This window comes from Cygnus atratus, chromosome 1 (genome assembly GCF_013377495.2).
Source record: "Cygnus atratus isolate AKBS03 ecotype Queensland, Australia chromosome 1, CAtr_DNAZoo_HiC_assembly, whole genome shotgun sequence".
NCBI lineage: Eukaryota > Metazoa > Chordata > Aves > Anseriformes > Anatidae > Cygnus > Cygnus atratus.
Genome location: NC_066362.1, coordinates 127,255,477 through 127,274,940, shown reverse-complemented (window position 1 = coordinate 127,274,940; position 19,464 = coordinate 127,255,477). Strand labels below are relative to the sequence as shown.

General features: G+C 41.5%; 2 protein-coding genes across 2 annotated transcripts in view; one reads left to right on the top strand and one right to left on the bottom strand.

The window, feature by feature from the left end:
- BEND2 (BEN domain containing 2) overlaps positions 1-19,464 on the top strand; it is a 446,678-nt gene that overhangs the window by 191,788 nt on the left and 235,426 nt on the right. The window lies entirely within an intron of this gene.
- SCML2 (Scm polycomb group protein like 2) overlaps positions 1-19,464 on the bottom strand; it is a 70,336-nt gene that overhangs the window by 10,519 nt on the left and 40,353 nt on the right. Inside the window, exons 8-10 of the mRNA XM_035542214.2 lie at positions 9,935-10,185; positions 5,119-5,254; positions 2,977-3,180 (exon numbers count right to left, since the gene is read on the bottom strand). Coding sequence (XP_035398107.1) covers positions 2,977-3,180; positions 5,119-5,254; positions 9,935-10,185 — 591 coding nt within the window. The remainder of the gene's footprint in view (positions 1-2,976; positions 3,181-5,118; positions 5,255-9,934; positions 10,186-19,464) is intronic.

The following is a 19,464-nucleotide window of genomic DNA, read 5'->3' as shown; positions in this document are numbered from 1 at the left end:
CTTTCTGTAGCCCGTTCATTTTTTCCAGACTCCAATGCTCAAATGAAATCCTAATGACTCACATGTGGCTCAGACACAAGGTCCTCTACCTCCTGTTTGGGGAAGGGATCTCTGATGGCATATTTCTGCTTGCAGCTCAACCAGTTTGGAGAGCAAATGGGCTGTGAGACCTAGCACAGGCTGCTCTCCTGGTATTTACTGCAAGGTAGTACCGTCAGCTACAACCAAAATTTAAAACACTTTATAATAGCCTTACAGGTAGTCTTATATGGCCTTGGGGAAATTACTTGTTCTCCACATCTTAATCTCTCATTTTGAAAAGAAGCATTGAAAAGAACAATATTATCTTTGAGCTGTCAAGAGGATAAAGCAAGAAACATCTGAAGCCATCTGACTGCCCCAACAAGACATACCACGGGAAAAATCCACAAATAAGGATTCAGTCAGTGCAAACACAGCTCCCTCCTAGTCTAAACCCTGGGGGCAACCACAGGAACTCCAAGCAAAGGAGAGGGATCCATATCCACAGGCACAACTGTCCGCTCTGCTTGGGGACAGCATATGCTTCTTACTTCCTAGATAAATGCAAGGGCTGAAAATAAAAAGGAGTACTTCCGAGGTGCAATAACCTCGGCATTTAATGACAAGTAAACAGGGAATGGAGCTTGTTTGTGCAATCCCAGCCCATGGGATGAAAAGTCATTCTCATTTCTTTACTTTCCATTGCGTAGGCATGTTTTAAACAGAAAGCCAGGAGAAAGGCTGAGAGCTAAGCTATCAGACAAATGTGTTTGTCTGATAGTGAAGAAAATCACCCAAGAGACTGATTTAATTCTCTGCTTGAGAAGATTTATCTGAAACTCAGACTGTTTCATCCACCAAATGCCACAGTCTCTGAGCTACAAGGGGAAAAAAAAAGAGGCTGACACTACCACCATGAGTGGGCTTGTTAATCAAGCCTCTAATTTCCTTTCAGTTGCATTTGCCTGAATTGAAACCTTATGCATCAAGCTAAAATAAAATGGTTTGTGTTTCTGTTTTGAGTAAGAAAAGAGGAAAAAAATCTAAATTCAACTCCATTCAAAACAATTATTTTCTCTGGCAGCTGAACCAAAAGAACCCACTAATTATTCACACATATTCTAGAAAGATTATTTTATTCATGTCCCAGCATACAGTTTCCTCCTATGGCAGATACAATACTTGCCATTAAAGTTTCGTGAGTCCACAGATTTAGATTTCTTTGCTTACTCTCTTATGCAACAAATTATTTTTCTTGCTAGTCTTAAAAAAAAAAGAAAAAAGAAAAAAGCCTACACCAAAAACACTTTCAAACAAAAATCTACAAGAAAACACTCACAATTTCATTCTCCAATTCCTCATTTTATTCTACCACATATTTTCTGTTCTTCCTTCATGCTCACAAGCACCGTCAGTTGTAATGTGCTACATTAACCTAAGTCACATTTTGTGCTTCTCAAAATGTATCACACAAAAATTTCTGATAAAACGACACGGAGTTTTAAGTGTTTGTTCACCCAGCTTCTCAGAGACCTGCCTGACAAACTGATGGGAAGACAAGCTCAAGAACACAAGAAACTCATTGGGGTCTTGTGGCTCTGTAACAACTGAGTGAGCTGCAGGACAGTGCTTCAGGAGCAATCGACAGCCAGGTCCCTCAACTTCAGGGCTACTGAGCAGGCTTCTCTGAATCCAGGCCTTGGTAGCGAAGCCTGGTGTACAACAGCAATTCCTTCTCCTACAGAATTTCCTACAGAAACAATAAGAACTAGATAGAATTTTCAAATTTTTAATCTACTCTGTAAAGCAATTATTTGCAACTATTCCATCATAGTCCTTCTTGATGAAGGATCACAAGCAGACTACTGGCAAAGCACATCTCCGTGTATTTTGTTCAAGGAAAAATTGGATCTGAATTGGGTACAGCAAGGTATTAGTAATACACTAAACTTTCATATAGCCTGCAAAAATAAAGTAATACAGGTTTCAAAACCCCACTTACACAGTGCCATTAAACTTTTACTACACAGCAGAGAAGAAGCACCCATTTTGTGAACAAACTCAAGGGGATACATAGGCAAGGACTACTGAAGATCTGCTATATGCAGGTCAGGGTACTATGTTTTAAATATTGTTAGACGGCAACATCTTTTATGAGGATTTAATTAAACCGGTATTCCACTAATCATCTTTCACATCTGGTGTTAATGTAAGGAGATTAAAGTAATGCAAAGTCTTTTTACTACCAGTGATGGAATTATGAATTGATGTGCTAACTGCTATGCAGAATATTTCCTAGCCTAGAAAGAAAAAAATGTCAAGCAGCAGCTATTCAGTATGAGATATACGGATAATTTATCTGTAGACCTGCCATTAATATGTAGCAGAGATAAACCTATTCCTTAATAGAGGACACAGGTGTATGAACACTGACCTGAGAGACTGGGGGACGGGGGAAGGGAAGAAGCAGCAAATTTAACATGTGGAAACACTTGTCTGGAAGCTAAACAGATTAGTTGGAAACTTTTCACCCACTTGCTTAAGGCATTAAGAACACAAATACTATGTATGGATAAGATTATGCGAATGACTTGAATTAATAAATCCGATATTTCCCTTGCACTGCGCTTACTTGACACATGTTTGGCTGAAGCTGTTAAATGAGGTGCACCAGCTCTACTTATTATAAGAACCTAACTGTACAGCGTACATGGAATTTAAGTTCCCTATTGCTGAATTCTAATTTAAGAATTGTTCAGAACATCCTCGGCCCACGCTGAGATAAATCACACTCCACCAGTACTCTCTTAATAACAGAGTTCCCAAGTATATACTCTTGACTGTGCTTGTGTGTTACAAAAATGATACAAACTCACTGCAGTTACTTCAGTTCTTTTGCCCTGCCTCAGGTTCACAATTGTTGTGAAGAAACAAAAATAAAACATCTTCACATACCAGTTATCATTTCCCCTCCGTGATGGCCAGATTTCAGAAATCCAAAGACAGTTTTGGATTGGTAGGCACAATCCACACAAGCCTGTACAGCCTGCTGAAGTACCACATTGACAGGACCTGGCCCAAAGTGATCCGGAAGCTGCTGAACTTTCTTCTTATCCAGGTGAGGCCCAGAATTTCCATGCTTGTTGACATAAACACACACTGAAAAAGAACGAGCCATATTAACTATAGAGTACTTCTGCTTTAATCACAGCTGGTGCGCACAAAAGAATAGAGACACGTTTCACACGCCTGAACTGCAAGCTGTTTCTTCAGTTTGAGTCTTGATGACAAGATGTACCGTTCAGCCCAAAGTGGAACACACATACCATCATGCATGCATACTTCCTGAGCATGCAGAAAGTTCTCTCTGCATTCTGTTAAGGTTCTCCCGTCTCAGTCCCATATCCACTTCCCTCTGATCTCTACAGCCCTTCTCTACCCTGCTAAGGAAACAATGCCATCACAATCTGTGCTCTTCTTTTGACTCATCTCTATTCACACCCCAGACCCAATAAAGTAAAAACTACTGGCAGGTGCTCTGAACTACCAAAAATTCAATTCTAAAAAGCTGGTCTTACCAAATTACTTCCCTATCTTTTCTCATATCACAAACCAAACCCTATGGCATACGCCTGCCACAGATGCCCGTTCAGAAGCACCCACACAGCATTGCCACGTGCATGTATAATGGTCAGCATCCCCATCCTCAGTAGCCCCAAACCACTCATGTATGATTTCCACACTACAGCTTGGCCTTCTCTGCTAAATAAAATGAACACACTTCTCTGAAAACTGTGCAAGGTGGTTTTAAAGCTTATCACAGAAGCAAACCGGACTTTCGAAAATGCTTTTTACAGAGACTATGAAACACTGTCTTTAAAAAAGAACAACAAGGTAAAAAGATAAGGGGAAAAGACATAACTGAAGGTTTTCTTTCTTCTTCTTCTTCTTCTTTTTGGCCTTGACTATTACGTGGCCAGGATGCACCCCAGGCATTATTATAGCTTAAAGACAAAATGTCCTTCTATAGTGATTAAGCAGACAATCTAAGCATTCTGTTACACAAAAGACTGCCATATTCTCTCAACTGTAGTGCTATTTGGGCTTAGTTAAAAACATTTCACTTTTAAAAATGAAACATTTCTATGAAGTGTTTCAATGATCTTATATCTTCATGCATATCAGCTTACTCTCCAATGTCTGCATATTGGAGGAAGCATCTTCATATGGATAAAAATGATACAAATCAGTAAAAAGAGTTTTCGTGACATCTTCTCTCTGGTCTCAGTAACAACTGAATCCTGAAAGGTTTATTTTCCTAGGAAACACATAGGTATTTTCCCCTCATCCATCACTGAAGTTGGGATTGAGAAGGGCCTGACAACTTCTATTGTAAAAACAGTTTTTAAATGTCAAAAGTACCCCCAAACAAAATTATCATAATTTATGGAATTTTTAGAAAGTTCTGAAATTTCAGTTGACTACATACAAATTGCTTCATTACAGGGTTACAAGTTCCTCAATGAGTTCGCTCATTAAGTAGCTTATTTTTGTTTTGCCAACCCTGTTTAAGATACTTTTCATTGCTCTTAAGTTTGCTTGTTTTGGGAGGAGGGACGTATTCCCCCTGATTGCCTCAACTTAGTTTTAATGGAGTTGCTTTTTTAGTGTAAGGCTACAGAGAGACAAAATCTCACTTTTGTTTTATTAAAGTCAAGTGTGCATGGTACTTGAGTATCATATGGGTTTTTTAACTACATCTGCTCCCTTTTCATATATTGAGGAGTGGGACAGACATGAAAGAACCATACAGTTGTCTCTTTCAGACAGAAACAAACTAGTCTAGTTTGTACTAGTCTAGCACAAGCAAGGTCTAGTAGATCTATCAAAAGTCTCTCTGTTCCACCACTTCTTGCTGTAACGCAGGCATTTAAATACTAGTTGTGCAAAGCAACCTACAAATACCTTAAAAAAAAAGTAGGCAAGTAATTATTTGCTGTAATAAGTTTACGGTGTATTTTCCATAAAATGACGTAACTATTTTTCTTGAAATGGAAGCCATTTCACACTAAAGATGTCATTCATTTTTACTTTTACCTGTGGATATAACTGCTGCAGTTGCACCAGATAAACTAAGTCCATCTTTAAGTAACTGTGTAGTGCCACTGTCCCCATCAGGAGAAGAAAGAGGAGAAGGTGGTGCAGAAGACAGTTGTTCTGGGAAGATTTTTTTCTGTTTCAAGAAAAAAAACAGTCAAAATGTTTCATGTTTTTTAAGTAGTATACTAATTCTTTCTGCTATCAGTTATCATACTACTAGGAGCGTGTGTAGTTCCTTATTACAAAAGTACCACACACTGCAAAGACGACAAAATCCAGGAAAGGAAGCCCAGAAACTGCTCATTTGCATTTACAGCTACTCGAGTAAAGTAGTGGAAGACAATTGGCTTAAAAAGAAACCCACCTCTATCTGAGAAGGAGCAGAAAAACAATGAGTTTTTAAATATCCATTCATGACCCTTCTACATTTTAGGAATCACAGAAGAGGTGTTTTGGATTACTTTCCTGGCCATATTCTTCCAATCATCTGGGTTTATCATAACTCCAATAAATTAATTGGGCCATGTATATATTCACATATAAATCCTGATTCAAATTTAGCTGTCAGCTTTACAGTGCATCTACATTTTCCTTCAGCTTGTTTCAAATGGGCTGAAATTCTCCAGTAATCACTTTCAGGAATTGGTGTTTTACGCAAGATATCAAATAAACCAGTAGTTATAATCCAGTCACATGGGTTGCCAAAACATTCTTCTTTTCCCAAGCCAAACTTATTTGCAGCCTATCATATGACAGACAACCAGAGCTCTCTTTCCAAAGACTTGGAAATTGGTCAGTATGCCTTACCTTCCAACTGAGGAAAAGAAAATGGTGTTGTAATTTGTTTTTGGACTGGGCTTCAGAAAACAGACATACATAAGAAAGGCACTTCTAACATGCTCTGACGTGTTATGAAAATACACGGAAATAACAGAAGGAATTAACTGGAAAAAATTTCTTCACCTCTTCCTTCACCATTTATTCTTGCATGAGAACAGATTATGTCATCATTTTCTTACCTACCAAAAAGAACAGGAATGGAAGAGGTTACCCGAGGTCTTGACACTGCTGAAGGCAGCAGAGACCTGGCTACTCTGGATTGACTCTGGTGGTCTGACATTGTTCTATAGTTAAGAGAAAAATCAGTCAATTCCCTAAGAGAAGCTTCCATTTATCAGTATCCACTCTTACAAGCAATATATTTACTAAATAATACATTAAAAATCACGCAGTAAGCAATCAAAACACATACCTTCCTAAGAGCAATAGTGCTTAACCTCCGCAGAACACCTACAAAGAATAAACTGATTTCCTTCTAAAATCCACAGCACATTAAAGAAAATTTCTGTGCTCATTACAGATCAGAGAAAATATGTTTGGCTGTAGAAACTACTTGACAACATGGTACTGGAGTGAATCACCATGAACACAAGAGAGAGATTGCCAAGGTTTGGCGCTGCATTGCGAGTGAGTGGCTCAGGTCAAACACTGAACCAAACATTGATGTATTACTTGTCAGAAACTGCCTACGCATCTTAACACCGGGAAGCAGAAAGGTCTCTCATCCTTAACACTGAGAATCTCCTCCTTAACACAGAGAACAAAAATGCAGTTAGGAAGTCTGAGCTTTTGATCTGAAGCCTGACATTCCTGAAGCCTCTCCGGAGAAGGGACTCGCCAGGGGACCAGCTGGCTGTTGTCATACTGCAAAATACCAGTGGTCGAGTTGAGAGGGAAGTGGAGGGAGGCAACGGGAGCTATGTGGCATGAAAACAAAATGCAAACACCAAACTGTAAGTCAGAAGAACTACCTACCATCCACACAAACACGTAAGTGTGGTGAGGCTACTCAGCGACTTCTTACCTTGTCCTCCAGAATAAGGAAAGGACATGTTTTGGAAATACAGCATATTATGCTTGCTCAACTGAGGTTCTCATTTTGCAACCCTAAACTGAGGAGCAGCAAACTGATGTCCAAGAGCCACCTTGTTTCAGGAGGCAGGCCATGGTCCCAGCAGAGCCCAGAACATCTGCCTGGTCCAAGTTTCAATACTTGGCCCTGCACACCATCCAGCATCCACTGACTGCACAGATCTGATGTGGATGCTGCTCTTGTGGGGTCAAATATAGGGCTGTGATCCATACTCAGACCAAGGCACCTCCTTGAGAAGTACATGTTAATCAGTGAGTCTGGAAGGAATGCTTGGCATTGTTCTGCAAAGTGTACTTTAAAAAGTGATGGAAGAGATGCAAAAAGATTTCTTCTTCATTGTGACAGAATAAAAAAAAAACCATACAGTGCACGCTGGGGGTTGGGAATGGAAAACCCAACATGCATGTCATCCTCATGGAGAAGCTTAGAAAACATTTAAATAAAGGAGAAAATGACAAGACAGCTTAATATTCCTAGCTGTATAATAAAAATTAATACCTGCACAATGATAAACATAGCAGCATAACAAGCTTAAAAAGGCAGAGTCCCAGACTGCCTCTTCAGTGTAAGAGTTAAGAAGTCAAACAAATCTACAGTTCATCAGGCATAGACCAATCTCCCTAAACACACAGCCAGCTCACATCTGGAACACAACTGCAAAGTCTGAAAAATGGGTGGTTTTTTTTTGTATCTGTCTTAAAAAAACCAACTGCATTCAAATCTCTAGGCACATTATCACTTACATTTGTGTACGTATTGTGAAGTATGTAAGCTCTATGGCCCTCCATGTCAAATACACCCCACAGATACAGAACTCCCACAAAGGGATTCCCCCTCTTCACCCATACAATAACAGGTCGCTCCAAAGACTGCACATGTGTGTAACGTCTTGGCAATCCTACCATGTACTTTAGCAATAAAAACTTTCCATGGCTTCTCAAAAGGAGCTCGTTTTTAAAGTTTTTAATGCAAAAGTTACTATAGTAATATACCGAGTTAGATGGATAGCTCCAGCTCAGATCCTACAAACCTTAACTCTCAGTTCCCTGGTCCCACAGAGGACATCAGAAGTGCACAGCAGTGCCTCAGATTGGCTGCCTCAGCCCAAGGAGTGCCAGCAGTAACCCCCATCCCCATGCAAATCCCGAGAACTTCACACAGAGCAGGCGCCAAGCACAGTGCTCCACACAGACACTTCCCATCACCCAGCCCAGAAAGCCTCTCCTAAAGGTGAGATGACTCCAACTATTCTCTATTTCTTTTTCATGACAGCCAGAGGAGCACAAAACTCTTACACAGATGTGCACATCCCGCTCCACCTGAGTACCTCCTTAAGATACAAAATGTGTTCAGTGATTCTCCTTCCAGAGACCTCCAATCTCCCCTCAGATTTACAGGGAACACCCTACCCACCAGCTCAGTCTGTATGGGTGGGCACAGCTTTCTTCTCTTCAACCTCTGCCTCTGGGCAGTTTCATAAACCAAGCAAGAGAGAAAGCTAGAGACCACCCGCACCAGCTTGGATGCCTGACTGGGAGAGGAAGGCAGCAGAGAGACCACTCAGGGTTCATTTTCCAGTCCTTGGAATCATTCCTTACCCTGCTGCCATCATTTCAACGAAGTGACTGACTCCAGTTTTGTGCTAGCATCTTTTAGGTGTGCTTCAATAAAGGTATTTCACTGACACTTTACACTGACCAGCACTGATGGGATAGGTCCCACTTGTGCCATTACCCCATCCCTTCACATGCACCACCTGCAATTCTTCCTATACGCCCACAGTGACCCAGGCTGAAGGGGAAAAAAAAAAAAAGGAAAACAACAACAACAAAAAAGCAAAACTTCCACTTTTTGAAAGCTGTGGGTGGATGGGGGTGAGAAAACCAAACAAAAAGCAATGCCTCCCACCCCCCATTTGTGCTAATGCAAAGCAGGGAGCAGCAGGGTGGCAGAAACAAACTGTCTGGGGAAAGATATTGCAGGACTGCTGCTTCAGAGCCTAGCCTCCTTGACACCCTGCCGTGACTGAACAAGCCTCAGGAAACAGATTGCGCTTCCACAGCAGCTCAGGACTTGTCTAAATATGCCCGGCTGTGATCCTGCCCTTCCTCACAGTAGCAGCAGCATTCATGCTTCTCTGGGGGGGGGGGGATCAGATAAAGATGGAAGTAAAAGGGAGAGGTGTGTGGCCAGCTGAACCAGCCCACCCTGGGATCATTCGCCTGCCAGTGCTGGTGGAGGAGAACGGGGTGACAGCAGGGCCAACCTGATCGCAGCTGGTGGTGCCCGAGCATCATCCAGTCCTCGGACTCAGCTCTGAGGTGAAAAAGGCACCACATCTTTCAGGCTCACAGCTGGGGAAACACTGCCTGGAAAGAAGCTTCACGGTCCATGCAGGATCTCCAGGACAAGGGGGTAGCCAAGAGATTAATGTGGCAAATCCAGCTGTACGCTTAAGATGCCTACATTTTGCACCAAAACCCTCAATGTTCCTAACCCTCTGTTGCTAAACATGAGTCAAAAAAGTAAGCAAACTATGTATATGATTCAGTAACAAAATAACCCAGACTAAAAAGCCTAAAGGCTTCCCTGGCTCTTGGAATGTTCCTGGAAACGGCTATTCCAGAACAGTATTTTTCAACACCAACAACTCACCCATAAATTAATCTAAACCAGTACTCCTCTTCTAGAATAAAATAATCCACAGAAGCTTATCCCAAGATAATCCGGAATAGTTATTCTAGATCGTTTCTTGGAATCAACTTCTGAAGACAGTTAAAGCCCTGAAGGCTGAAGAAAAGCCAGAAAATGAAATTAAAAAAAAAAAAATCTCACTACAAAATTTTGCAATATAAAGTAAAATAGTAGATAAGGACTAACCTTTTTTCCAGGTTTTAAACTTTTTTTCCTTGTTTTAAGATTCTCAGTATGAGAGGTGCTTTTGGTCAGGGGAATATTTTTAGGAGACCTGCCCTTCTTGGGAACTGCAGACTGTCCAGGGGGTTTGCCCCGACCTGGTTTCCTGCCTCGCTGCGCTGGTACTGGAGCAGATTTCTGTGGAGACTGCATTGAACGCCGGGTCACTTTGGAAGGGGAAGATTGGATTTTTGCACTGCTCTTTGTAATGGAAACTGAGGAAAAACAAAAACAAAAGGGAAGGGGGGGAAAACCTCAAAATGAATGATGGAAAGCAACTTTTCTAATAAAGGCTTAAAAAAAAGTGTAGTGCACAATTTACATTGTAAAATAAATATACGTGGATATTTCGAACTCAAGCAGTTGGCATGGAACTATTTACCTTCTTTAAAGCCAAAGAGAAAACTCTTATACCCATTAATTTAGAGGGACTTTCCTAAGGAAAAAAAAACATTCAAATAAAAATAAAAAAGTATTAATCCACTCACCTTATAAACGCTTTCCATAATTTTCATTATAACAAGATCGAGTGCCATTCATCAAGAAGGCCTTCAAAATGCTTCTCAAGTTATACAGCCCATAATACATCCACTCTCCTCTCAGAGCACTTTCCACAATTACAAGACATGCCAACTACTTCTAGGAAGCTACAAAGCAATTTGGAGCAGTGAAGAAACCATCCAATTGAAGAGGAGAAACTGGTGATAGGCAAAGTACCACGAATAAACATTTTTCTGAAACGCCAGTTTAGAAAGTTAAGTTCACATAATTGTACCCAGCTTTTTCTACCGGGAGCCATCCAGACTTCAATTTTTATTTAGAAGTAGGACTTCCAAAATTAAAACATAAAATAACATCCATATTCGTTCATAACACTGAAGTGGTTCTCTTGAATCTCCCACTGCAGTACAAAATGGATCCAGTATGAATATGATGTGACTGCATTATAATTTGATGTGAAGCTGCAAGCTGTAATCAGATTTCTTTGAGCTAAACTTGCTAGTTAGCAATCATTTCCACCCGTCTCACCTCTCTGAAGTCCTAATGATGATTTTATTGTAACAATTCTCTTAGCAACAGACTGATTAAAACACCAGGAGGATGTCAGACAGAACCTAAGTGCATGGACACAGCATCAAGGAGATGCCCTGCACCATGCTACCTGCGGCCAGCACAAAGCAATGACAGAGCCCAGGAAGAACTACATGCTGTTTCTTGGACTGGTTGCTGGCAGACAGATGCAGAAGCTGAAAGGGAGAGGTAAGCAGAGGATGAAAATGGGAAATTTTGTGACGGCAAACCACCCTTGTTGCAGGAGGTGTGGGAAAAGAACGAGAACACACAGCATCTTTGAAAGCATTTCATGTCTTTATACCAAGATCATCTGGATTTCTAGCATGATACTGTCTTTACCACAGCCTTTTGTGGCTCGCTGATGCAGGAAAAGCTCTCCATGATCCACCCTAACTGTGAACACTGTGAGCTTCGTGTGACATAACTTAGAAGTATTACAAGTTAGGGTTCAAGTGGGCTTTGACTGTGTCAGCGACCAGTACCTGATGCAAAGGACTACTGCAGACTAAAACTGGAACACATGCAGCTTCTAAAGAGGTGTGTTGTTTTTTTTTGATTTTGGTGAATTTGTAATATTTCTCCCCCTAGACTATCGAGACTTTCTGGTAAGCAAATAAAACTCAGATATATTTGAAAAGAGATCTTGTGAATATATTTGGAGATTAAGCATCAGTTTTAACATCTAGCTACACAAGTGACAGTCACCTAAACAGCTCAGTACCTAGCTTTACAACTGTTACTTTAACTCTGAATTTTTATTTACCTGTTACAAAGTTTCTGCAATATAAAATGTCACGGTAAGATGAATTACACGCTGCAAGCAGACTCCTTATAAAATACAAGTTCTACTGACACACATTTCTAAAGCTGTAGGAGCATTTACATACATCGTGATTTGTCTGATTCAGACAAACTAATCTAATATTCCTGAATGGCAGTTCAGAAGAAATTCCTTCATTACGGCTGGTTGCAATCCTAAAACATTAAATACACACATTATATCCCTAGGCACCTGAGAAGGACCACCTTCTCGACGTGGAAAGTAATCACTTTCTGGTATTTATCTATACCAAAACTTACTTTCATATGCAATGACAGCTTAAAATAAACCAAAGAGAATTTTAACCACCTCCTGGCAACCCATTAGTCTCATGTATCTGAATTGCTGAGTGACAACTTGCATGGAGCAGTATTTCTGGAAAAGCAGACAAATATCAACTATATGCTGTACTAGACGGTACTACACGTTATGTCCTATGTTAGGCTTACATGACTGTAAAATGCAGCTATTTTTATTCAGTCATGCCACGCAATTAGGTGTTTAACAAAACGACCATAAACTTGTAAGTAAACATCGGTTTACAAATTCTTTGTGCCTCTGCTGAAATCTAGCAAACGCCTCTCTATTCTCCCATGGTAAATAAAGCCGATGTTAAAGACAGAGCTAACTGCAATGGCAACAGGTTCTACGAGCACAGGTATGAGTTTCGATCCGCTGGGCAATCCCTACTCCTCTCCAGAAGGATATTTACAGACAAAGAGCAACAATGCAAAGAGTTTAACCGCTGCAGGCAGCCCTCCTGAAACACACACAGCAAGGATTCTTAGCACAGCATCTTCCTACCTGCACACGCCAGAGGACCAAATATTAGCAGCATTAACCATTAATGGGGGGGTCAGGTCCCATTTGATATTTTGTCTTCTGACTAAGGCTGAAGCCGCTTTTTTCACTACGCGGGGACTACAACAAAGCCCACGCTGCCTGGGCAGCCTCCCTGAGATAGCAGCAAATAAGGAGGCAGCTATTTGCATTTGTTGATTTAAGGGAGGGGGGGGGGGGCAGCGGGAGACTGCTAAAGTAATTCACATATTGTCTGCAGGCCGTATTGACAGTGATCATCAGTCACCTGCTCATACTTCCTTCACCCCGGCCTTCAGAGGGAGACCAAAGGTTACGCTGGGTCAGAGAATCTGGAGGGAAATTAAAAGACATGCAAAACCTAGCTGGCAACCCACTGCCTCTGCAGACAAAGTTATCCCCACTAGACCACATGTTCCAAAAACTAAGACGTTTTAATAGTCTCATGAGGACTTGTTAAAATATATCGATGAAAAGAATAGAGAGAAAAAATGCCAAGCTCTGCTTGCAATTACTGCAGTATTTAGCTGGGATATTTACAACAGGAAAAAAAAAAAAAAAAAGCACATTTGCCTTTTCAGGATACTGCTTTGCATCACAATGGCCTTCTCATTTGCACAAACAAAATAAAGCATTTGTTTCATGCTGCTCTTCTACAAAAATATCGACTGCTCAAGTTTCAGGAGCTTGATGCGCTGCGTGGCATTCTTTCCCAAGTCTCTTATTTAGATCCAAAAAACTGTACTGCTGTCCTCAATGACGGGAGACCGGAGAGCAGCCTACATAAACATGCTTTTCCATAGTAATGTTAGCGACTAAAGGGAGTTTTCAAAGGCCACCGAGTTCTAGTTACTCTATCAAGCTAGCAAAGGCCATAGATGACTATGTTCATGCAACACACCAAGAGCTTTCATACTTCTAATGACTGCTTGTTCAAACCATTTTTTTTCCCCAAAATATCCCTCTTGTGAGAATACAGCACCTATGAACTTTGTATCCAGCACATTTAAGAGAAATGCACAAGCCAAATGTCCTGGAACCCACTCCGTAAAGATGCATTACCACCATTCGGTCTTCATCCGTGCAAGCAGATCCACTGGAGTCAACTGAGCTTATTTACATGAGAAGGATATTAAAGATTAGACGTCAGATGAGGGCCAAATGGCACATGAAGGAATGCAAAATTTAACCCCGTAACATTATCCCCAAGATCTCTTGCTAGAATAAGTCAGATACTTAAAGACAACTGAAATCTGAAGCTACTGAAAAGCTCCAGCACTTGGGAAGGGGATGGGACAGATGACAGCTCAGAAGCCTGAATTCTCATGCAATTCTAATTATTAAAATTCCCTCAAATAATCCATAGCAATGGTTTCACTCTACCTCTTTAGCTAAAGCCAAGGAAAAAAAGCTTCCGCTTTGTAATATTTAAACATTTTAAGTCTACCATTCAGTCAGTGTCGCAGAACAGCAACTACCAGAAAAGACAAGAAAGACGAAGTGAGATCGCGTGAAGCAAGGTACAGGCCCTTTTTGCCATGCACTCTGTGAACACAGCATTGCTACCTCGGGTGAACGTGCCAATTAGGACAGTAAAAACAGTAACTCAGTGCTTAAACCAGCATTTCTGTCAAGACAGAAATTATTCTGTTTGTACTGCAGTACTGTTGGTATGTCCCCACTGAGAAAGAAGCTGAATGCTGTTCTGAGAATATAAAAGCCCGGCCCTTCTCTCATCTACCAGATACAAAATAAAAATTAAAAAATGAGGCAAAGAGACTGAGCAACTTACCCTAAATCCATGTGAGAATTCCACGGTGAAAGTAATGGAAATTCACTTCTTAAATTCAAGCCCAGGGTTTTAACTATAAAATTAACCTTCTTTCGTACATTAAGTATTTATTGTGATAGTTTTGACAAACTGGGAAAGGAAGCGGAAAAGATTAGCAAGTTTTCAAAATAGCTTACTGCCATAGCTTTGTTAATAGGAGTTTGTCACAGGAAGCGTGGCAAAGCCTACCTCTACACAGCAGGTACAAGTTTTAGCATCCTGGTTCTTGATGCTGTTACTTATTCTGCCCAGTTTTTGTCATTACTGCTCCCCAGATAGCATCACCAAGATGAAAGGTGGGCCCCAAATGAGACAAAATGCCACAAGCTTCAGGGGAAGCAAAAAAGAAATGCAGAGCGCGGTTATTGATTTGTCATGACTTGTTAGGTTTCAGTGCAGGATCTGAACGAGAGCACTGGTATTCTTAACATAGCTTACGTGTACTAACACAGCATTTTGAAACAATTCACTCAGTCCCATCCACCAGTTGGACAACACAACCACTGATGACATCAATAACCAGAAGACCTCTATAAGAGGTCTTGACGTGTGCTGCAAGACAAGCAAGCAGGGCAGAAGACTGGCCTGGCTGAACAGGGAACTCTTGGAAGTAGGGCAGAGAAAGGCAATACATGACCTCTCGAAGCAAGACCTGGCTTCAGAGGGAGAATACAGAGCTGCAGTCCACATCTGCCGGGAGAAAACAAGAAAAGCCAAAGCTCAACTTGAGTCAACACTGGCCAGTGTGGTGTTAAGACAACAAAAAAGGGTTTTTCAAGTATACCAACAGCAGGAGGAGGTCAAAGGAAAACACGAGACCAACACTTGAAGCAGACAGTCACCTAACAAATAAGGGTAAGGAAAAGGCAGAGGTATTTTTGTCCTTTTTCTTGCCTCAGCATTTAACAGTAACAACAGATCTTGGGCTGCCTGGTCCTCAGAGTTGTAGGACCATGACTGTGGGAACAATGGCTTTCCATTTGTGGTCACCGAAACCGTAAGGGAACAGTTGTATCAGCTCCATGTTCTTAAGTCCATGGGGTGAGATGGGATTCACCCCAGGGTGCTGAAGGAGTTAGTGGATGCTACAGCTGGACCCCTCTCAACAATTCAGCAAAGGTCGTGGGAGTCTGGAGAGGTCTCTGCTGACTGGAAGCTAGCCAACATTATACCCATCTACAAAAAGGGCATGGGAGAGGGCCCAGGGAACTACAGACCTGTTAGTCTAACCTCAGTCCCTAGAAAACTTATGCAGAAAGCTGTCCTGGGGGACACAGAAAGGCACTTAAAGAACAAAGCTATTATCAGGCACAGTCAACATGGGTTCGCCATGGGAAAGTCCTGCCTTGGTCACTTGATCTCCTTCTGTGATAAGGTCACCCACTCGGTGGATGAGGGGAAGGCAGCAGACATAATCCTTCTGGATTTTAGTAAGGCCTTTGGTCCTGTCCATCACAGCATCCTTCTGAGCAAAGCGTCCAACTGTGAGATGAACAGGGACACACTATGCTGGGTGATGAACTGGCTCGATGGAAGAGCTCGAAGGGCCACAGTGAATGGGGCTATGTCTGGCTGGTGGTTGGGCACTAGTGGCATTCCCCAGGGCTCTGTCCTAGGGCCAGTCCTGTTCGACATTTTTATCAGTTATCTGGATGCAGGAGTGCAGTGCATCTTCAGCAAGTTTGCTGATGACTGTAAACTGGGAGGTGCTGCTGACCCCCTGGAACTCCACAGCACAGAAAGGCTGCTGAGGTCCCTGAAAGCGCCCAGAGGAGGCCAGCACAGCTGGCGGCAGGGCTGGAAGGCATGTGCTGTGAGGGGAGGCTGAGGACACTTGGGCTGCCCAGCCTGGAGGAGAGGAGGCCCAGAGGCGACCTCGCTGCTCTCCGCAGCCTCCTGAGGAGGGGAAGCGCAGGGGGAGGCGCCGGCCTCCGCTCCTGGGACCCGATGGCAGGGCACGGGCACGGCACAGAGCTGCGCCGGGGAGTTCAGGCTGGGCATCAGGAAACGTTTCTTTGCCGTGAGGGTGGTCACACACCGCAACAGGCTTTCTGGGGAGGTGGGTGCTGCCCCGTGCCCGTCAGTGCTCAAGGGGCATTTGGGCAATGCCCTCCGTGATGTGCCCTAACTGCTGGTTGGCCCTGACGTGCTCAGGCAGACGGATTAAAAGGTCTCTGAAAGCCCCTTCCAAACGAATTATTCTATTCTATTCTAAGAGCAAATAAAAAAATATATTTTCCATTTAACAAACAAAAATACATGTGCTTGGAGCACTTAAGAGTTTAAAAGGAAATTACAATTACCTTAAATAAGCATGGTAAGATAGTAAAGAAATCAGGCTTACAAATAAGGCCACAGCTTTGGGAAAGGCAAAACCTTTATTCCTTCCTAAGCGATTTCTGCCCTGTAGTGGCACCAATCAGACCTTGCTGCAAGATGCCAAGAAACATTAATACCAAATAAAAAAGTCTTAACATGTGAGAGAATGTGGCAAATCAGATTTTAGCCTGAAGCACTGAGGAGTTTTCATGTACAATTCCGAAGACAGCATAAATCTGCTTACTGTGTGTGCCTAACTACTGTGACCTGTTCATGAAAAGAAGCTGGCTGCACTGAAAGCAAAATGAAATCTCTGGCAGGATGGAATTGCACAATTTCAGCATGTTTCTTTCTTTAACGAAACTTAAGATTTACTGTGCTTATCAGATATTTTTTTTGCTACTTTAAACAATGCAGACTTTTCATAGATCTTACTGTAGCTCTCTCTAAAGCAGTTTCAATGCTTCTTTTGTTTTGTCTGCAAACACTGTAGAGTAGTACTGAAGTTTACAATGATGTTGCACATTTGTGTACAACTGCTGAAAATACAGTAATTCGGACATCATTTCATTATCAACAACAGAGAAGTGCATTTTTGGTAGCTAGCTTAAAAATCTGTACAAAGTACTGAGATCATGTCTGAAAATTAAGTAAAACTAACTAAGAAATCATCAAACAGACAAGATATATTTTAATCTCTAGGGCCTGTCCTACTCTTATCACTGCAGACAGCTTTTAGAAGGAAACCACATCATCACAGGCTGATTAGCACAGTGAAAGAAGAGCACTCTGGCAATAAATGCACGGAACTGGGAGAAAAGCAATGAGGTGACACATGGTGTGGAGGGGGAAAGAGGAGGAAAGGAAGGGGTCTAATGATAAAAGCTACACTGTTTCACTATTTTTATTTAGATTAGTGCATCATCTTCTCTTGTTCACCAGGACTCTTTCCTGTAGAGTGCAGAGATCAGTTCCTCCTTCACGACTTGTCGCATCACCTCGATCTGCCAGAGATCAAACTTCAAAAGACTGTGGTGGAGCAGAAATCAGGGATCTACAAGAACTGCTCCCTCTCCAGATGCAGTTCACATCTAACAGACAGATATACCTTTGCAATGAAATCAATCTTTGCAGGTGAAACTACTTATGTCCCACATGACTTGTCCCCACTTGTTCGTTTCTTCACTCTTATGGAAGAGGTTTTGCTTATATTATAAATAACAAGATGGGTTACCTAAACAACTGCCATTTACATGGAATGGCTAAATAGTAAAACGAATTTTCACAGAAACAGCAAACCAAAATTGCTCCAACAATCTCCAGTCATCTGCCTTCTATTTCAATCATAAGCCTCGGATACAAGCAGTTACAGTGCAATACAAAAATATTCTTAGGCATAGTAACAGCTCTCTGTTATCCAACTGAGTAAAATAAATATCAAAATGTACAGCAGTTAAATAGAAAAGCATAATATGTCCAGCCCAGAAAAAGAGTTGATAGAAAAACATCCAAAAGATATCAAAGTTTAAAAAGCCTTTTTAAAACGTATCAAAGGCAGAAGTTATATGGACCCAAGAGATGATCAAATTTCAGAACAAGCAATCACAGACAGCAATATTAAAGCAACAAGATTAAATGTTCTCTTTGCATTCATATTCCCTCCAAGGAAGCTCACATTAGTTCCCATATCAGAACCCCTCTTCACAGGGATTTCAAACAAGTTCACGACATGAAGTACCAGTAGCAGAGGTCAGAAATCAGAGACAAAACAAACAGTAGTGGGTTGGCAGGACAGAAAGCCCTTAGGATTATTAAGGAAGAAAGATGAAACGTCCAAGCTACTGATGGTGCTGTGCAAGTTTGTCCCTAAAATTGCTTCAAATCCAAAGACTTAAGCTACCTGAAATGTTAAAACGATGCTAACACTCCAGCCAGGAAGGCATGGACAGGACACCTGATGTGGGTACTGGGCAAGTTGCTAAAAACTATTGTTTTAGCCATAGAACAGAGGCAGTGAACACAAAGATAAATACAATGTGTTGGGGGAGAACCAAACATAGCTTTTGTAGAGAAAACGTCACGTCTCACAAACCCATCGTAACTTCTTTTTAAGGAGTCAGCACACAAGCAGACGATTGAAAGTCAGCAGATGCAGTCTGTGAACTTGCATTTGACAAGACTTCACATTGCAGACTTTTAAAAAAAAAAAGAACAACAACAAAAAAAGCTTTAAGAACCCTTAAGTAACAGTGGATATGAGAGAAGGTCCTTATGATCCTTCTAAAGAAATTGTTGGAAAATACCAAGCAGTGTCCAGGAATAAATGGACATTTCCACAGTCAAGAGGACTCTAGAGAAATCCTGATGAGATCTCTGCTTGGACTTGTGCTATTTGATCCGTTTATGATCAAGAACAAAGCATGAGATGGCAACAAATGCTAAACAATTATTTGAGTCAGTAAAGAAAGATATTGCAAACTGAGCAGTTGCTCAGCAGGTGAGGAAATAAAAGATGAAATTCAGAGTCAAGCAATTCAAAATGATCCAGCTTCTGTGACCAATGAAGCATTACAAAAGGGTCATCTTGGAATTAAATATTTCCATGACAGTATTAATCCATTGCTCAGCAGC